The 21,362-nt window shown below is 39.6% G+C and overlaps 1 protein-coding gene across 1 annotated transcript in view; it reads left to right on the forward strand.

Moving 5' to 3' along the window:
* cep104 (centrosomal protein 104) overlaps nt 1-21,362 on the forward strand; it is a 35,410-nt gene that overhangs the window by 10,808 nt on the left and 3,240 nt on the right. The window contains exons 11-21 of the mRNA XM_085344278.1: nt 813-980; nt 3,594-3,767; nt 5,186-5,362; nt 9,765-9,965; nt 12,431-12,526; nt 12,804-12,891; nt 14,012-14,084; nt 14,280-14,388; nt 14,535-14,673; nt 16,538-16,605; nt 18,731-18,818. Of these exons, the coding sequence (XP_085200404.1) occupies nt 813-980; nt 3,594-3,767; nt 5,186-5,362; nt 9,765-9,965; nt 12,431-12,526; nt 12,804-12,891; nt 14,012-14,084; nt 14,280-14,388; nt 14,535-14,673; nt 16,538-16,605; nt 18,731-18,818 (1,381 nt within the window). The remainder of the gene's footprint in view (nt 1-812; nt 981-3,593; nt 3,768-5,185; nt 5,363-9,764; nt 9,966-12,430; nt 12,527-12,803; nt 12,892-14,011; nt 14,085-14,279; nt 14,389-14,534; nt 14,674-16,537; nt 16,606-18,730; nt 18,819-21,362) is intronic.

Here is a 21,362-nt window from a genome sequence, read left to right on the forward strand (position 1 = left end):
GGATCTCAGTGGGCCTCTGGGAGTGACTACACTCATAAGCACAATTTCTCTTTGTGTAGCAAAGGCATTGACCTTTTTTTGGCACAAATCAGTTGCTTCTGTTTTCAACAATTTTGGCAAAAAATCATGGGTATTGTCCTTGGGTACATACCGAAATGAACAGAAGTAGTTTAAAAAAAGTAATTATTATTGTTATTGTGCTTTTTCTGGTTGTTGTTAAGCCAGTTCCAAGGTCATAGTGGGTGTATGAAGTCAGTTAAAGTCATAGTGTATTTCAAAAACTGAGAAGAAAAACAAACCTAGAGCATTGTGTTATTTTATGTCACTGGAGTACTTTACTTTCTTACTGTCAGTGCAAAAATAAAACCTGTCAGCTTTTAGTATTTAGTCAGTTTTATAAGTAGCCCAGTCAGAAAGATTTCAATGTATATTTGAGAGAAAACCCAACTAACTGTTGGCTTATTTTTAACACTGGATAATGTAAGTACTCTTCGAGTTAAAAAAATAAGTATAATAGGAAAAACAAATTTTGAACTCTTTTGAAAACACTTAAATAGCCTATTTTATACAGATGCTATTAGCACGCTAACTATAATTATAGTTCATCACTGTTCGAATGACCATGCAACAAATAGCTGCCATTTCCTTTTAAAAAGTTGTTTTAAATTAATAAGTGAATGCCTTTGGAGTATTTGCTGCATTTAAATCTCACAGCATATACCACACACTTTTATTTCCACATGCTACAATACCAATGTAACTAATATGTATATTCTCATCCTCTTGGTAAATCTGCTGCCATTCACTCCCAGGTGGCGGGGGTATATTCTAAAACCTGGTGTTACAGAGTGGACGCCCTGCTTTCTGTGTATAAGAAGCTTTTGGAGGTCTCTCCCACCACCCCCAAGGAAGAGCTGAGGAACATGATAAGAGCTGCTGTGTTCCTCGTCAAAAAAGCCCTCTTGGATAAAGTCACATCTGTGAGTCATTTCCTCAAAAGAAATTAATCTTAACATAAAAATAAGCCCAATTAACACATACTACATAGGTTTCAAGCAGTGCTAACCTACATTTTAACATTGTTAAAAATCAGCACCCGCTTATACAGCCACCCCCTGAACAATGTTCCCCCTGTACCACGTGCAGCCTCCCAGAGCTAGCTTCTTTAAACAAATAGTGTTGACAAGGATGGCTTTGTAATCCTTCTGCGTGGAATGGTAAAAATGGATGAAAAAGGCTTGGCTGCAATAATTCCTAGTCACTTTGATGCACAGAATACTCCATTAAGATGTTAACTGGTTAATATACTGCATAGAAATGGGCTTGTTTAATTCACGCTTAACAACCTTGGTTTGTATTAAATATTATTATATCCTGGTTCTGAATCTAACCTTGGGTAGTTGTTGCAGAAATCTTGTAAGAGCAGGTTTATTGATGTAGGGAGAACCTTTCGTTTAAGCTAAAAGATGATACTCCAGTGCCATGTAAGCAATGCCATGAATTTTGCTGTCATTTATAGTGGCTTTACTTCCAATCTTGTCCTGGGCTTTCAGTTTTGTGTGTATCTGTGGGTGTGTATGAGTCCTTCGGCCCAGCCAAACAGAGCAGTGATGCAAGAAAAACACTAGCCAAAATTTGAGGACCCCCCTCTGATTGACATTTTTTGAGAAAAGTGAAGAACAGAAACACTTTCATAAATTTAAATTCACAAGTTTAATATAGACATACCATCACAATCTAAATTATTTGAGAGATGCAGTAAGGCCAAGGAAATGTCTGTTTCAACAGAAAGGTAAGTGTTCTTTTTTTTTTTTTTTAATTAATTGCTAATAGTGATATTTAATAAAAGCAAAATGTGGCACTGTTTCAGGGAAATGCCACAATTTTGTTGTACATGTACAATCACAGTAAAGGACTATTCTATTTTTTTCTATTTTAAACAGGCTTATAAATAAATGGTATAAGATTTATTGCCAAGAAGGATTGTTACAACAAAGACAATTAACCAAACACACATTTGCATACTTTTTGTCCTAAATTTATACACAATTGTGGAATTGAATAAAATGTATATGCTAAATAGACGTTGGCACTCACAGTGCCCAGGCAATATTTATGCAAATTCTAAAAGATCTAATACAATGTTCTAATGTATTTAAAACCAGTTTGTTCAGCTGTGAACAAGGCGAATGGCTAATTTTAGAAACCTGACATCCAAATTAGGCAGATGTAAGCAAATCTTTGCAGAGCTTTTGGTAAATAAACATGCAATACTGCTCTTTTCTCTTAGATATGGAGTACCATCACACTTTTTTATTACAATGCAGTGTCACTATAAACAAGTACAGACAAAACCTTTTACTGTATAGTGATTTTATAGAGAAGAGAAAGAGCATTAAAAAAGTCCAAAGTATTTCTGACGATGAAGGGTTGGAATATAAACCAAAGGCTCTTTACTTTTACCTAATCTTGTGAATAGATCACACCCAGTTTTAGCAGAGTTTAGATCCAGTTCAGCTCTCCCAGCTTATGATTGACTAGTTGTTTTTGGAAATGTATCAAAAGCAGACTGTAGTTTTGCAATAGTCAGTGGCATAATAATTTTTTTAAAAACTCTATAAGCATGGTAGTTTATGCATACTAGCTCTGCTGCTATAGGTAGCAGAGATAGTATATGGCATAAACAGAAGAGGTATATAAGACTGGATCCCTGTGGAACACCTATAGTAAGAAAAAATGGACTAACCTGAAAAATCTGAAGACTCCTTTCAGAGTTCTATGAGAAAGACTGCCATAAAAACGACTTTTCATGTAAACTGACTGAGCATAACTTTTCAATCAGAATGCCATGATCTACTGAATGAAATGTTAACTGTACGAAAAGTGTAGCACAATACTGATGGTTATTAAGGTTCGTTGTACTGTGTCATGATTTAAATTCTGACTGTTCTGATGTTAAAATTCAGGTACAGTCACAGTTCAGCACTTATAAAGGAATCTAAGGGCTTTTGATAAGCAGGGCATTTTTGAGATGGGATGCCGATTATTTAGGCCATTAGGGTCGACTTTTTTGTGTAATGGTAGGACCTGTGTTGCGCATCAGATTTTTTTTTATTTTAGCTGTTGCAAGGGATAAATTACAAATGTATGAGCAGCGATTAGGTCTTCAAGTACATACACTAGTGCAAAATGCATAACTTTTATTACTTTTAAAATGTCAATCATACTGACTATTTATTAATTTAACATATAAATCTGATCAAAATTTACTTTAAATTTAATTTAATCTTCCACTACCTTTACTCTGCTTAATTTGGAATATTTTTTCTTTTACAGCCTTAATTTGCGGCTTTTCTTCTTCTTTATGAGGATTTTAGCATCAGTGTCTCTCTCAGACCTCTTTAACATATTTTTAAAAAACAAAAAGAGAAAAGATATCAAACATAGATGTTAATAACTGTGTCTGCTCATTAATTGGTGGGAGGCGGTAGGTCCATACAGAGATATATGAGTACATATGGTGCTACCATTGTAGTAAGATTTTAGAAAGAGCACCAAGTTTTAAGTTTCATTACAAAAGGATCTTGCTTTAGGTTCTACATGCCTCGCTGAAGCTGCTGCGGCTAATGCTAAGCCAGCTGATCCCAGGTGTAGGGCTGGGCCGAGCTGAGGTGACCCACTGCTTGGAGCAGACCTTTCCTAATCTGCTTGCCAGGACCGGAGACTCCACTACTCGCGTTCGGGCCACAGTTTCTGCCTTCATACAGGTATTGTACAGTTAGACCCAACACTATTCATCAACCTTTCGGTCTTTTGTGTCACCCTGCTCTCTCCCATCTTCTTTTTATTGTGTGTTTGCTAAGTGAAAACCTTTATTTATGATATGTTAGAAAAACCAACTGACCTATGATTCATTCAAACAAAAAAGTCACCTAACTCACAGGATGAACTGGTGAACTTGGAGAAAAAAGAATGCCAGCAGTAACAACCTTTGGCATGCATAGTTTTACACAGTTTTTACACCAGAGGAATGCCCTATTCTTGTCTGGTATGACATTGTAGCTGCTCAACAGTGAAGCTAGAAGTTACACAGAGATTTCTACAGATTCTCAGACTCTTTTGATGAGTCATCTCACATTATTCCCATTTTACCATGAAAGCAAGTATTACTGGTTGAAGAAAACTTGCTTTCTTTTAGGTGCTAGAAAGAGTTACTTGCAAATGCAAAGCAATCTTTGGCAAATTTGAATCTGTGCAAAGCAGTCAATTATAAATAAATTTAATTATGGGGAGTTTTGCATTTTAGATAGCTAGAAACAGAAGGCGAGTAAGGAAGTGTCTTGAGGTGTTGCAACAAACTGCACAACCTTCAGACAGGCCCCAGACGCTGAAGTCACCACTTGTGTGATTTCATTACCAAAGTGGAGTGGTATAGGTAGGTATAATTTGTGCTCTGTACTGGTGCAAGATAACAAACAAGATAACAAAACATAATGCAGCACAATAATCATTTGATGTCAGTTATTCTGTTTTAACTGTAATTCAACTATGAAATTCTCTTTATTCCACAAGCACGCTTTCATTTGGACTTTTGGGTTGAAAGAAGAAAATGTTTCTTGGCTGCTGGATGGACAGATGACGTACACTGTATATTTGTGTATTTGGTTAGTCAAATTCGTTCCTGTGTGCTCATGGATGGGCGTGTGTTGAGTAAGAAAGGGTGGGTGCCCTTTCGCTCAGTAGCTCGCAGACTTAAGCTCGCAGCCCCTCTTCTGCTGGATTGTGTTCAGAGCTTGACTCAGGGACTGATTGAATCGTTCTTTGTGTGTCGAGGGCCAGTTGCACACTTCTTTTCTGCGTGTCTTCCTATATTTCCGACATACATTCCACTCACCTGATGTGGTTAAAACAATGACAGGGTTTTCTAAGACCCTTCTTCAGTTTTACTCCGATTGTCAGCTTGTATTTTCTGTCACGACTTGTGCCTATGCCAGAGGCCAATGTTGAATGACAAATTACCGTGTGCAGCATCACAAGCATACACTGTAATTTGTTTGAGGTACATAGCACTTGCATTACTTCTGTACTACAAGTCTACAAGACTTGCAGGTGCAAGTCTACAAATACATTGCGTGATTTACGCCCCCTTAAAACTTGCTGTCTATTTCTCTTGTCCCTCATGTAGGAAATTGCTGTTCTGAAGGATGTCAGGGCCCTGCAGATGATCCCTGGTGAGCTGGTGAAACCCTTCAAATCCAACTTTCCCTCTCGCCTGGCTGAGAGTCGGGCTGAGCTACTCGAGAAACTGCTCATTGAACTTGGTACAGAAAACTCTGGCTTCACCCTGGAAAATGTTATGACGGTAAACAACCTGAACCATAATAAATATGTTTGGTGTGATAATTATGTCACTTATAAATATGAATGTACTAATGTGTTTTCTTTGGGTGTGCAATTAAATAAAGCCTACTAGGTCAAGTAGGACAAACTTTGTTTAAATAATTAAACATTTCAAAAGCTCAAATAAAAAGATACACATTCACAGATAAATAATTAAACAATTGACTGCCGTTTTTCTTTAAGGCAGTGTTTCAATTCATAGTTAATTCCTTTCTGGAAAGAGCAATTACAGCATGATATGTACTATTTAAACTATATAAAATATGGAAATCTGTGTCATTCCACTTCAAAGTAGAAAAGGATAAGGAAAGATCCTATAAGCTGACTTTCTGTTAAATTTGGGTCAGTAGTTATGGTGCGACTTTACAGAAAAGCAGCAGTCCCTCCCAGGCCTTCTGTGGCCATTCATTTACGTAAACAGGCCCTCAGTAATGTCCAGTCAGCTGAGTCAATGTTGTCACTGCTGGCACCCTCTTTAACGTCTCCTGCACTCCTTTGGTTTCCAGCAGTGACCTAATATCTATGTGCAAACTATCCAACTGTTAAACTGAAGCAGGCCAACAAACTGTCTCGTACTCCTCTCCGAAACCTTTTTGAGAACCAGTACATGTAATGCTGCTGGCTTTAGTCATTTGTTCAGACATGCGTCACTTTCAAATTAATGTTACTCTCAATTTTATTAACTTATTCTGGCAACAGTAAAAGAAAAAGCCACAGTCTTGCAGTATTACAGTATGTGCTGTTCGGTAGATTGACAGTATGTCTAGGGACACATATGACATGAGGTCAGTTTTATTAATTTAGCTAAAGGATTTCTGTTGAGGAAAACTCCGAATATGAACAAGGTATTTAGTGATTTCGTTTTTCTGTGTGCACCTCGTGGTAAAGGCTCACAAACTGTGCAAAAACTGCAGAATTTGTGATGTACGCGTACCACCGCCGGTGCTGAAATGTGAAAATTTCTTAATGTTCAGATGTATGTCCACTGTGCAGTTTAACATAGTGTTTTATCATATTGGACCAGCTTTGAGGCTGAGATTAGAGATTACATCAAGACACTTATGGCAGGTGTCTCATTCCAAAAGTTTTTTTCTTCCCTCGTGTCATTATTATCATGTTTCTCCAAGACATCCTGGTCTTTTAAATTAGCTGAGCGAGTCAAAATACGAGAGAGAAAAGCATGCCTGTAATCTGGTGCTTTTCCAACCAGTGTGTGAACTCAGATATGAAGTAAACCTCTTGGATTCATGGAAAGGATTTCATGAATCTGTTAAAAATGTGCGTAATTTTTAACCACTCCTACTTTACCCCCCCCCCCCCCTCCCGCGCACCGCCCCGTCCCACTCCCAATTCAACCCTAGTCTTGAGCAAATTGTTAGGTTTGTCCTCTGAGTTTCTCCGCCTATTGAAGCCAAAGCCACATAGGTGGAACTGCACGGACTGTGTTTGCATGCTTGGGCATGCTTGCATAGCTCCTAACCCTTTTTTGTATTGACTGCCACATGTGTTTGCTTGGAAAATATTTTCTGCCTGAATTGAGATGTAACAGGACCGCTGCGCTTCTTTCCTGACTGTCACACTTTCTGCTTTCATGTAAAACACGAGCAGACAGCATGTTTAAACTGAAAGTCAATGAGAAATTTATGAATTGCCAGTTATTTTTATTACTTAGTTGCCTTGTCCCCAATGTTTCCCTTCAATATCCCTTAATCCACCTTGCTAATCAGATTTGGAGCTATTTTACCCGCAGACTTCTTCTTGTTAACATCGGGCACTTTTAACAAACCATCATCAGAGAAATTGCAACAGAGGTGTTAATATTTCTCACGGTGAAGACAGAAAAATAGAAATGGTTTGGTTTAGTTTCAGTCTGATACATAACAATAAGTAATGCAACTTTCTTTTTGAAAGAATAGAGTGTTCAGGCTGGCTGCTTGAATTATCCCTGTTGCGCAAACACAGAACTGCTACACTCTTCCTGAGGGTACAAAAGCAATCATGACAAACCACAAAGCTGAGCCCGTATCATCATTGTGGTGACTGCGCATGTGAGCGTTCCTTGCAGTACTGTACTTTCCCATGTTATCGTATTTCTGTCACACTTAGGGAGAAAGATCTGAATGATACTGCAAAACATACATAGCTTATCTATGTTCATTTGATTTGCTCTAGCAGCTAGGTAAGTTACTGAATTGACTGAATCTGGCAGATGAAGCACCTAAAATGTTTTTTCCCTTTAAAAAGACACGAGCACAAGTGCTCAATTCACATGAAGGATGAACTGATGACAGTTGAATATCAAGGTCATTTTCAGTTGGAAAAAGCCCAGATACTGATTATGACAGACTTTGAAGTGATAAGGTTTTACATGCAAAAGGTCAACTTCACTGTTGTAGTAGTTCAGAATACTTTTTAAGGCCACAGCTCAGGAGCAAAGAAAACTCCATCCTCATTCATGGAAGTTTTTCAATTCTGTTACATCAGTACAGCGTAAAATGTGAGATTTAATGAAATCTGGTCAAATGAAATTTACTTGATTGGTATACATTCAGTTCATACTAAGCACATTTTCCATAATGAGTAATTATTTGAAAAAATACATATTTGACTATGTATATTTCAGTAGCATTTTACTCAGAATTTCATTTCAAGTTTATTGAGCGTGAAGAGTCATTTTTTGGAATGTGAGCATATTTCACAAAACTTACAAACATGTTTAATCCCCACATATTATTTCCATTCAAAGCCTTCCATACATGTTACTGTTAACCACACCTTCACGTGTTCACGGCCCTTAGATAGTAATTCTAGTTTATCGTGTCTTTGGGCTCCTGTGACTGTCCCCCTCGACAGCTCAGCTACGGTTTAGCTAACATATTTCCGTTTTCTTCCACTGTTACTAGGGTGATCTACTCTGAGGTGGAAGCCAGAGTGAAAAAGGGGTTGGAAGATACAACAGAGAATAATGGCATGCTGTCCCTGAGCCGGTTGAGCGAGGGATGGGTGGCCTTTGTACACACTTTACTTCTCAATGTTAATGTCCTCCACTGGCAGGATGGCCTTTCTATCATCCCTCTCTTCACAGCAATTATGCTGGATAATAAGTTCATTTTATATTATGAGTGTCACTCCTCTGAAAGGACTCTCAACAACGTTGTACATGAAGCTAAACTGGGCATAAATCGGATACTGTAGAGTGTAAGTAAATATGGATGTAGCTTAACACATCCGTGGCCTTTCTAAGAAAGACAAATGGTGTGTATCTCCTGAGGTGGCTTTCAAATGCAAAAAATGACGGAATCTGTTGCAGATATCGATCGAACAAGTTCTCTTTAGTTTGTTAAATGGGGTGGTTTTCCAAATCAGATGAGTTTTTCATTTATTAATTTTTTTGTGAATACATTTAGATATCATTTAGAAGTATGTGTTCCAGTATAAAGGTTTAATGGTAGAAGGAAAGGGGTAATGCACAAAGTCTTTTTTGGTTCTTAGATGTAATATCTTCCCAAAGAAATCAGGTTTGAAACAGTTAACAAGGTAAGCTTGTAGAAGGTCAGTAATCAGATTTTAAATGATTTTCTCTTAGCCCAGGTCTGTCTGTTCATCCATCCATCCACTGTCTTCCGCACTTCCAAATATGCAAACACTGTCCTGTAGTGTTTTGCATGTAGACTGTATACAAAAGATGGATGTAGCCACAGTGACAACACACTGTTTTATGGACATTTTGATACCTCATTTTCATATTTTTCTTTCTTTTTTAACCAAAAATGATCATATTCAGGTTACAGTATTAATTTAACAACTAATGATAGCAGGCTTGGTTTATTAAGCTGCACTAACTGACTGTATGTTCTAAGTAACAAGCAAATAAAATACTAGGATTTCACTCGTCTAAATGATAGCTCATTGGACTGGACGTACTAAACTGGACATTGGTGTTGCTGTGTGGTACTTTTAGTATTTCTGGAAATCTGGTATGTCTTAAAACAAAAACATTGACCACCCAAATGGATATTATATATGGTTCATTGTGCCAGTCTGTAAGCATGTTGATAGCTGACGTTAGCTATTTTAAATGGTATAGCCTGGACTGTTTTGAGCACTTTGCTGTTGGCTTTTTGTTTTTAGCTTGGAAAAATGCAGCTTAAAGATTTTTCACATAGTTTTTCAAATCTGAATTGTAACTGTGACGTCAGCACATAAATGGACTGCCGTTTGTCGCTCAAGTGATGATCCCTAATTATCCCTAAATATTTCAACCTCAGTGTATTATATAATTTTTTTTGGCATATTTTGGATTAGAAATGGAATAATAATATAGACCTTTTCATGTTTGTGGAAACCCTGTTGTTCCCTGTTAGTTCTGTACAGCGGCATTGGCGCACAGCGCATCAACAGTTCGAGAGCTAGCAGTGCGAATCATCTTATCTGCGTACCAAAAGGAGAGAAGTGCCGTCCTAATCTACCTTCCACCCAACGATGCTGCAGTCCGAAAGAACTTCCTCTACAAAAACCTCTTTGATGGCTTTGCCAAGATTGACGGAAAGCTGGTAGAGACTCAGGCAAGTGTTTCTTTTCCCCATTGCTGGTATTAAATTTTTATCTTATACTTGGTATCTTCTCTTCTTAAAAAAAGAGAAGAGGGCCTCTGGCGCATCGGCCTAACTAGGGGGCTCTTCAACTGACAGGGAGTTTGTTCCATCATTGCAGGAGTCCACTCTGCAGGTGGGGGAGAGTATAGGAGAGGTGGAGAATAAACTTAACCTGGGTGTCTACTGTCTTGTGCAGTCTGGGAGATGATTGAATGTTAGGGTGGGTACAGTTTCCTCTGCGGTGGGGTCGGGTGGGCTGCCCCGGGTCCTGTGGGGCTGCTGCCGTAGGATGGGCCCGGGCTCCCTTGCCTTGGTGGGTGCCGAAGGACGGGGGTGCCTACTGGGGTCAGCGGGGGAGCTGGCCCCAGGGAGGGGCATCTTGCTCCTCCCTTCTTTTCCTCCCCATCCCCGGCTGCCTCCCTCTTCCCGCTCCAACACACCCACCCACACAATTAAGGCCTTGGGGTGCGGGTGTGTCACCAGGGTGCAGGGGAGGCATCCACCCCCGTCCCCTTCTGGCCACCTGTGCCTCAATTTTATTCCACGACTTAGACATCCACATTACTCACACTCTCGTAAGACATACATATAGGGCCTTGAGGGTGGGCACGTACGTTAACGGCGTCCAGTGGACGGTCTGTATTCAACCCCACCTCTGGTGCCGGTGCCCACCTCTCAATTTTAAATCCATGTAGACATTGAGGGTTCTCGGGAGGGGCCGTGCTAACACCTGCTGCTCTCTGGCAGCAGCACCATGCTCTCCCGTGTTTTAAATGCACCTTAGAACAACACGCAGCAACACTACACATGAGCGAGAGGAGGGAGGTTTGGGGTCTTCACACACCGCTGTTCTCTGCTGGACATCGGGGCGGGGGGGCTGGGAGGAGGTGTTGGCCGTCCGATTGGGATCTGGGATGCGGGGCCTCCCTGCAGCTGCGGAGCCTGGGGCAATATGCTTGCCTCCACCCCTGGGGGAAAGGGTAACATCTCCTGGGTCTAGGTGCCGTTTCCCCCTCCAGAAGTGAGGGTACCTGGACCTGGGGTATAGAGTTTGTTTGGGGAGTGTGATTGTGTGTACAGTGTCCATGTATGTCTATCCCTATGTTGGGTGAGTGCTGAGTATTTGTATATGTGTGCATGAGGGTGGGAATGCATGTTTGTGTCTGCCGGTAACTGATGCCCTCAGGGGTCGGTGCGTTGGTGGTTCTTGGTGTCCGGGGCTGGGCGCTCAGGTATGCACTAGCTCACTCCCGGTGACTACTTGGCGGGGCCTGGTGCCTGTTGCTCGGTCAGGCCTCTTCCGGGGCAAAGGGGGCCCTCGGGCCTCCAGCTTCTGGGCCTGCGGCTCGGTTCACTCTGGCACAGCTGGCTGCCAGCAGAGCCGGCGGGCACGCCACTGCAGCCTCCTGTGGCTTCTGCTCCGTGGCTACTGGGTGACCCCTCATCTGGGGCTCTCTTCAGCTCTTCCCAGGAAGGTGGCACGGATGCCCCTCCGGTGGTCCTCCTTGGGCTCTCGCACTCTGGGGCCTCTGGATGTCTGGAGCCTGGATCTCCTCCATGCCTGCTTCATGCCCTGGGGGACGGGGCTATGGCTCTCTACACCCTCTTGCAGACCATTACATGGGGAAACCTTTTGAGTACAAGCACGCTGAGCCACACAGGTGTGCACACAGGTGTTCACTGTTCATAGACATAAACTACACCTTTATTTGCTGCTATTTCCAAGCACATTATGCGCTGTCGGTCCTGCTTGTTACATAACAACATTCAATATTTAGTATTTACTGCTGTTTACACTTAGCTAGATTAACGTGATGGTGTTGTGTTTAGTATGTTGCTCTGGTTTTTTTGCTTGTTTTCTCTTCTTTTTCTCTCAACAGGTGATCCAGGAGATTTTTTTTCTTCTTTCTCTTTTTAAGTGCCCTTTCTCACTGTCCTTCTTCCCTTCTGTTTTTCTTTTCCTTCATCGTTCTTTCTCCCTTTCCTATCCCTCAGTCATGTCTGTCCCATCTGTAACAACTGAAAATAAAATAAAATAAATAATAACAACAAAGGTTGATCAAATGGACCAATACGGCAAGGCCGTGATGATCCATTTGGCAAAGTAAATCCATTGGGTATCCTTGTTGGTCTTCAGACAACAATTCTGACGGCTAAAGAACCAAATGGGACAGGCACAAAAAAAAAAGAATATTAAAACTACCCCAGAATTTGAATGGCTATGTAAAATAGCACCTAAAGCCTCAATCTGAAGAGCTTTAGGTTTGTGTAACCTTAATTCTAGACCTTAATAACAAGAGATGCCATAACTTAAGAAATGAAGGGTAATAATGTGTAAAAAGCTAACAATTACAGAATGAAAATGAATTGATAGAAGGTAAGCATGGTAGAGAACTGAATATGAAATGGACTAATGGCATGCCACCTTCTCCTAGACTTTAAAGAAAGGTGGGGGTCAGCCGGACGGACAGAAGGAGAAGGAGGAGATCCACTCTCTTCAGGAGCAGCTGGCTGCCTTAAAAGAGATCACAGTATGTTGCGCTGTCATCATTCTGCAATGATATCACATCTCATAACAACTGTTAATTTCTATTTATGACTCCAGACTGTATTTTTACCTCGTAGGTGGTCACACACCAAGTAATTCACATGCATATAACACTTACACATTATAGCCTCACTTTATGCCCTGTCTCAATTAAAGGCGAATGATTGCATGTCTTGTTTTTTGGAACTTTGCTTTTTGACGTTGACTGTTCTTACACATATATATATATATAAATATATATATTTTGTCTGCTTGTAAAGGAGAGAGGCAATGAAAGCACCAAAGGACAAATAGCCAAACGAGAAGTTCACAAAGCTGAGAAAGATTCCCAGAAAGCTGGCAAGGGAAGTATGTACCTACATAAATCACACTTCAGTTCCTACTCACATCTGCAGGTCTGAGGCAATGCACAAAAGGGAAATTTGTTTCTATGTGCTGACAAGGATGTGCCGATAAGCTCAGTGTTTTGAAATAGGCCCTGCTCATATGCAAACAGTAGGTGGAAAGGTGTTTTCAAGTCACCTTTATGTTGAGCTGTAATTTACCTGACCCTCCAGCAATTTTGACAAAAGACTAATTTTGAGGCCTTTGAGGGGATTGAAATTTGTAACACAGATTTCCATTTATGTGTTTTACTGTGTATCATAAGACTACGATAATCAGATCAATGGTCTTATAGATATGAGAGCTTAAAAATGAAAAGAAAAAGTGTTTATATTCAAGTTTATTGTTATATGTGAAAAAAAAGATATCATATAACAACAGTATGCAGACGGCATCTACGACCTCAGAATTTATAATCTAATTGTTATACCACTGACAGATTTTGAGATAGAGACCTAAAGTGTGTCCCTCACGCACTTGACTAAATTATGTATGACCTATTACCCCAGTACTTCAGCTGTGCCTTTAGATACAGAAATAATGGTGTAAAAAATTGATATCAGCATGTGTGAGCATTACCTTTGCTTGAATAGCTTTAAAATTTGACAGGTAGGGTTTGTTAAAGTGTGTAGAAACACAAAGGTCTGTTAACCCTGTAAGACCCACCCCATCAAAAAATAGCCAGAAAATTAGGATTTTTTGCAACTGAGATGTTTATTAACCCTTATAACAAAATCCACTTTTTTTTTGCATATCATGTTGTGTATGACATATTTTTATTATATATTTATTATATATTTTTTGCATCGCATTTAATAGATTGGGCATTTTTGTTAACTTTTTGTTAACAACAATGTTAATTTTAGACAAAAAAAAATAGTTTTGTCCATAACATTTTGAAATTATGGCAAGTATTGATCATGTTGATGAGATAGAGGTCTCAGAAACTCATGTATCAAATACGTTACAAAGGGCATTGTAGGGTTAATAGAATAACACATCAGTCATGCAAATTCTGAATTACAATATGGGTTTTGATTCAGTAGTGCTGGCTGTTACAGATAACTGTCTTATTAATTTCCAGCTGTCACAAAAGGGTCCCAGAACAAGAGGATGGAAAGTTGTAATGTCCAACAATCAATCAACTGTCTGGACAAGTATGTTCCTTAAAATCTTGTAAGCTATATATATATGACTCAAATGGCCTTTTATTTTTGAGAGATTTAGTTTTTAGTGTGTATTCACTGCTTTTTCCAGTCGAGGTATTCATTTATCTTTCATGTTGTGTTCAGTAATTGTCCTATGGTAAACTTTGGTACCATTTGATCCTCTAACTTTACACTCTGTTGTAGCTTGTGTATATTCTGCGGTAAAAAAGACGAGTCTTTCACAGAAGACGGATTGGACCTTCACTACTGGAAACATTGTCCGATGTTGCAGCGCTGCGACGAATGTCGACAGGTAGACTGCTAATTTTTTTATTTATTTTTCTCACTAGGTTTTCACTTCTGTTATAGAGCTGAAGTCAAAGAGTTAGATCCAGCTGCTGAAAGTATCTGTTCTGCATTACCAAGTTGATTGAGTATAGCTTTGCATTGTGTTCACAGGTAGTTGAAATAGCCAGCCTTACGGAGCACCTACTGGGTGAATGTGAAAACAGGTCCAAATTCAGCCAGTGCCCACTCTGCTCAGAGGCTGTGGCCAGCGAGGACCTGGTTCACCACGCTCAGGGTCCTGGCTGCAATCGTGAGTTCTCTCTGATTTTCCATGCAGCAGGAAACTGACTCGGTTTTTTTAATATTTCTCTGTTATCACTTTCATTATTAGGTGGCAAAATGGTAGGCAGGAATGATTGTGAGAGCTTGGTCTGTGCATGGTAGGCCTCACTTATATGAGTGTAACTGAGAAAAAAAAACTGTACATGACAGCGAATGACAATTTCATAAAATCAAAACTGAACCAGTGAATATCCAATAATAGTAATAAGGCAGCAGTTCCACAATATATAATGCAGCTATTTTTTAATCTTTGGTAATTCAAGGTTGGATCTATTTTGGTTTAACTACATGAAATAATAAACTGGGAAGAAAAAAAACAGTTCAAAGATTTGACCTGATAAAAACAAAAGCAAAACATTTACATTCTAAAAACATGTCATTTTCCTAACCTTGTATATTACCCTGGATTTGTTAGTCAGGTGTTAGCCAGGTGACAGGAGGTGAGGTCCAATAATAATAATAACTAATACACACTAAAAGAAGATTTCTACTGAGCTGCATGCTCTCTGTAAATGTACTATTTATTTATTCATTTACATCATTATTTACATTTTTAACTCTGTAATCCTGGAGCACTGTCACGGTCCTGGGTCGGTGACCCAGTGTTTTGAGTTTCTTGTGTCTGAGTTTTTGTATTATGATCTTAGTTCTCTTTGTTGCCCCAGTTTATTCTTTAGTCTAGTGTCTTAGTTTGGCTTTCTTGTATTCTCTTTAGTTTTCTGAGTATTTAGTTAGCCGCCCTCTGTGTCTCCCTGTTATTGTTCTCTGTGTTTCTTAGTTGCTCTGTCTCCCCTAGTCAAGTCTGCGTCTATGTTACATTTCCTGTTTTACTTTGAAGGTCTGTGTCCTATGTGAATGTATTGAGTTTCGCTTCCCTTGGGTCTAGGGCTGGGCCATATCATAACGTTCACGGTAATAAAAAGCTGCCATTTTGAGTTCAATCCCGTTTCTCGTGAGTTTGCGTTTGGGTCCAATTCCTGCCTGCACACAGCCGAAACATGACAAGCAAACTAGCATGCAAATAAAGTCTTGACTATTTGGCTGCATATCATTTGGAGTGAATGATCAGTCTCTCGTAGGCCTGCAAACATCAGGTTTGCAAAGCAGCCAGCTCCACAGCTTCCTTGTTTTTTGTTTTTGTTTTTGTTTTTTGCAGTTTTACAGTAACTTAGCTATTTAGTTATCCTTTAGTTACGTTTCTCTTAATCCATGTCTGTGTTGGGATTTTCCCTTCCTTATTTTACTGCAAAAATGTCCTCTGTCAGATTTCAGCATTTTATTAGTTTCAGAAGGCATACTTCCTGAAATAGTGATTAATTATTCCCCTATAGATAAACCTGCTTCCCCTCGTGTACTTTTCTTCCTGGTTTTAACTCGATTTTCTCTGGGTTTCTTCCACTGACTTTGGGTTTAGCACCCTGTGGTTGTACATTTCTTTGATTGCGTTTGACTCAAATTATTGAACCGTTCCGTCTGAGAGTTTGTAACCTCTCTTTTCATAGTTGGGTACCGTTGCTCCATCGCATTTACACATGTTCACAAAGCCAGCATCTTCAATATTCTGCAATAAAACACTGCAAGGCTTACACCACTTCTCCAAATGTTCCATGAGTAATTGACACGGCAAGCCTTTTGTTTACAGTAGTTCCTGTTGGTTAGGCAGATAAACAAAACTTTCACTTGTGCGTAAGCATACGTTTCCCAAAATAGACCCAGTGCTCAAAGCTGTGTTTTGTTTGAAGCAGATTTCTTTCAGTACTGTAAATTCATTCATGGGAACTTTTCTGTAATTCTGTAAGAGCTGACTTGAAGGTGTCATCTTTGTGTTTCAGCCCCCGTTTTGGGTAAAGGCTCCAACCACTGTCCTCTGTGTCACAACAACTTCACGCCCGGAGAGGAGGTGAGACTGTGTACTTGCACAAGTCAGTTAGTTAATTATGAAATAATGGCAACAAGTTTCAACATTGATTTATTGGCATATGCAGAAATCTTCTTTGTCAGAAGCAGAAGTAGAAATGCTTCACATATAATAAAACAGAGAAGCCTTTCACAAACGAGGCTTTAGCAGCAAACAGGTGTTGAAGTAAAGCACAGCTAATGTTGACCTTTAAGGACTTCAAAGAAAGCAAAGCCTTTGTTCTTAATGGGCTGTTTCACTGAGAAGATGAAGTAAGTACAATCACATTCCTCACATTCCTGCTAGTCTCAGAAGAACAAAAGACAAAAGATTCTGATTAGCTGCTCATAGATAAAACTTAACCGGATACAGATTATTCAGTTTAATTAATTTTATTTGTATACGACCAAATCACAACAGCAGTCACTGCAAAGCTGCAAGTTATATTGTAAGGTAAACAATAATACAGAGAAACCCCAACACTCAGATGACTTCCTTTGAGCAAGTACTTGGCAACAGTGGGAAGAAAAAAACTCCCTTTTCCCAGGAAGTAACCTCTGGCAGAACCAGGCTTAGGGAAGGGCGAGAGGAGGGATACAAAACAAAGATGCCCTGTGGACGAGAACCAGAGATTAATAATACCTACAGCGTGGATTAGAAACACATTCACACATAGACAATGAACACATCTCATCTTCCTACAATTGCAAAATAGACCACATTTTATTTGAAACAGCGGCAGTTTGGCTGCTGACACAGTTCACAGCTCGGTATTATGCAGGTAAAGTTTCATCCCGTTTGTTTCTATTCAAGATTTGACAGTCACTGCGTCAAATGGGAAATATAAATAAATGTAATATAAACACAGGGATAATAGTTTTGTGTCATCTTTAAAAAGCAGTGCTCGTATTTCAGTGCTTTTGGAGTCGCACAGCCATCCATGCTTCTCTTTGGTGTGTCTGGGAAGGTGAAAGTGGATACGGAGCGAACAAGATTCTCTGTCCCACAAGGAGACGCAACGCTTGGTTCTCCGTTTCATTCATCTTTCGTTCTGGTTTGTGTCTTTGTGGGGCCTAATGAATCATGCAACTCATGTTTCAAAGACACAGTCTTCCTGCAAGTGTGCTCGCCCCGCCTGCCTCAGTTAGCAGCAACATTGTTGAGACACTTAATAGACCAGGGCATAAAGACCTAAAGGTGTGACTGTTGGGAAAGTTTGTGGATGTCATATATTACTTAATTTCCCTTGGCAGAATCTGTAGAGCAGATGTTTAATTTTTTCCAAGGAAAAAAAAGAAAATGTAACTAAAGCAAAGCTGTAAACATAATGTAGTAATGGTCCTTTTTATATATGGATAAATGCAACAGTTTGACTCGATCGCCCTTTGTTTACAAATATCCTTTCCTTTCATTAATATTCTATGTAGAAAGGCACATTGCCAAAGAATGATGCTTTACTGCACACTACAGTGACTAACTTCCCTCCTCAGTACATACTGACAATCTGAAGTCAAAGTAAAAAGAGACAAAGAAGGTCTCTAAATGAAACGGAATTACTAGAATGAGGAAAGAGGTTTCAGAGTTTTCACTAAATATTTTTAACTGTAATAATATTAATGACATAAGTACAGCTTGCTTGTCAGGTGTATTTAATAATATCCATTTAGTCCTGTTGGTATGACAAAATATGAGTTAAGAACGATTCAAAAAAGACAAAGAATCACAAGAATAATTATTGATTAAACTTCTTAAACCTTAAAAATCACTTGCAGCCTAAACAAAACACGAGATATAGATTATACACATCATTTTTTCCAACTTTATGGTGACACGTGCAAAGTATTATTGAGCCTTTCCTGCGATGCGTTTGTGCTCTCATTAAAAGTTTGACTCACTGCATGCAGTTTCTCACTTCACGCCCTCACATAAGGGAGAAAAAACTCACAGAAAGTTGCACTCTCTTTGCTGGAGGAGAGGCTGTAAGCCCAATGAAAGACTGCAGTGTTAGTAGGTAGGGAGGGCAGCCATTCAGGCCTTGACTGGGCCTACAGTAACCCCATGGTTGTCGCAGTCGTGAAAGTGCCTGGGAGAGGAGCAAACTCACTGAGCTACTTTGTCCCTGTTCCAGGCCTGGAAGGCTCACCTCATGGGCAGAGAGGGCTGTAAACAAAACTCACGCAGGACTGCGGCATCCCAAAGAACCCAGCCAGCACAAGGTAAAGCATTCATACACATCCCGTTTTTTTTTCTTCTTTTTTAGCCACTTTCCCAACGCTTACTGTGACAGGTACAGAAAGCACCCACGTTCAGCAGTTTTCCACTGTGGTTTTGTCCCCTAGTTGATAAAAGGATGTATGTAAATTATAGTGAGAGATTAATTTGGAGTCTAGTGTAATGGGCTTTAGTGTATCATTTAGATTGATGTATGCTAGAACCCTCCTTTTTGGATGTGTGATTGATTGTTTTGTTTTTTTGTATCATACCTGATTGTGTGGTGATGCTAAAATAGCCCGTATTACTGTTTACATTATTTGATGCCAGAGAACCTTTAGTTCACTGTACACTTTAGGGCCATGGATCATTTGAAGCTGTCCTGTGGAGCTTTTTTTGTTGACAGTGTACACCTACATTTTATTAATCTTTTGGCATGCTACTACCACCAAATGACCATCGTGAGAATAACTTGAAACATATGAAACCAGGGACCTGCTCTGAAAAATGTTGCTTCATAAGTTGACTGTTTTTGCAGTTGATCTTCATGTTTTCATTCTCACTGGCCGTCTTTGAAATTCTTTCCAGCTCACATTTGGAAAAGTGGCGTATAGGTGCATCACTGGTTTATAGCACAAACAATAAGCGTTTGATTTAATCAGAATGACATCACCATGTTATGCTGACATCGCAAAACCTTTTTGTTTATACTGGCCTTTCTAGTATTACAGGTTTCTTTGTTAAGTCTCCTGACAGTGGCGTGTCCAACGGGGTGGCCTGGGAACCAGACTGGCCACCCCGGAGCTAAAACAATAAAATTCAATGAAATATCAAATGTATGATTATGTTTTCACAGTGAAACTCAGATATCCAAGTGTGAGTGAATGTAGCATCGGCTTCTGCACTATGAGCATCATGTTAGCAAAGGTAGGAGAGCCAAGCACAAAAGACGGCACCGCAGAAAACAATTTTTTGGCGAAAGATTAGCTGGACTGGTCTTCGGGCATACCGGGCATTTGCCCGGTGGGCTGATGACTTTTTTTTTTTTTTTTGTAACGGCATGAACAATGACAGGTGGTGGATTGGCCAGATGCTGGCCGATGTGTAAAAATAACTTCTTCTCTCATTCTCTCCCCTCCCTCTCCTGTTCCTACTTCAATCATGAAACTGATCAATGATCAGCTGATCGGCTTTTCTCTCTTGTTTGTTTATCGCCCACTTTGCGCCAGAAAGAGGAAACCAGCGGATGTCATGCTAAACAACAGCAGCACGTTTAAGTTTGATCAGCTGTTGTTAGAATTTATTTAATATTAATTTCTAGTATCAGCTGATGTTTGCTGGAGCCACAGCCGTAAAAGCTGCTGGTCATGATGTCGGTTTGGTTATCTGGTGAGAGGGAAACATGAAGATGAAACCAGGAGATGTCCTTACTGAATCATCAGAGCTGTGATGGAGAAACAGGTTTACCTTTTAGGTGACATGAATGAGTTGAAGGGAAGTTATGAACTGTTTCTGAGAGATAAATAACACCAGGATCCTTTTCTAAGTAGCTGACAGCTGGTAACTGTGCAGGGGCGGGTCTAGCAAAGTTTTGCCAGGGGGGCCAGGTAGGGCATTAACAGGGAAAGGGGGGCACAAAGAAATACTTTTCTTTCTTATTCTCATTTAAAATATCTAGCTTTTATTAAATAATTATCTGAATCTTGCGAACAAAGTTTTTATCTATCTTAAAATGTATAGAAATCATACATATACCAAAAAGACAGTGTACATCACTGTCACAACAGCGTTTGTTTTCATTCAAAGGCTTTATGGCTTTAATACCTGGGGGGCCGGTCTGTAGTCAAAATGCCCAATTTTTTGTCCCAGTCCAGCCCTGCAGGTTAATACTGGCAGTGTCACCATGCCAGCTGACTGTATTTCATCATCAGCCAGTGTTGTTCTTTATACATCAATATTACCAAAGTTTACCATAAGGCAGCATAGAAAGTATTTACTTGCTTTCAGGTTTTATTCAAATGTTAGTCTTTTCAGTTGTTTCCCCACTTTTTTCCTGTTTCAAAATCAAACAACAGTTTGTAAGAAGATTATCTTCTTTTTTTAACAGGCAGATAAAGTTTTGCATTGGCATTGGCTAATTTGCCAATTGTTTGTTACAAATGTTCGTATTTTAATATTCAAAAATGTTTTTGCCCAAAACATATGTGCACAACATGTCAGTAAAAATACTATGCAAATATTGAAGTCCTTGAATGCTGAATAAACACTGACAAAGCACTGATTGTATCTCTTGTACTTTATCAACACAGTATCTAAAAACTTTGCACCGTAGTGGTTAAAATCTCATTCTAATAAGAGTTAAAAGTGCATTCGGTTATTAGGTTTATAGGGTTATTGAATTATGGAAAACGGTTGGTAGAATTTTTTTTTTAAACATTATCTGCCAATTACATCTGCCACCCTTCTCCAAATCTGTGCCCCTACCTGGCCCCCCCAACAAAAATTTTCTAGACACGCCACTGTCTCCTGAACAATTTATTCTTGTCCTC

Source organism: Diplotaxodon limnothrissa, linkage group LG20, assembly GCF_057381915.1.
Source record: "Diplotaxodon limnothrissa isolate DT_005_m linkage group LG20, D_limnothrissa_male_GT1.1, whole genome shotgun sequence".
In the NCBI taxonomy this organism is placed as follows: Eukaryota; Metazoa; Chordata; class Actinopteri; order Cichliformes; family Cichlidae; genus Diplotaxodon; species Diplotaxodon limnothrissa.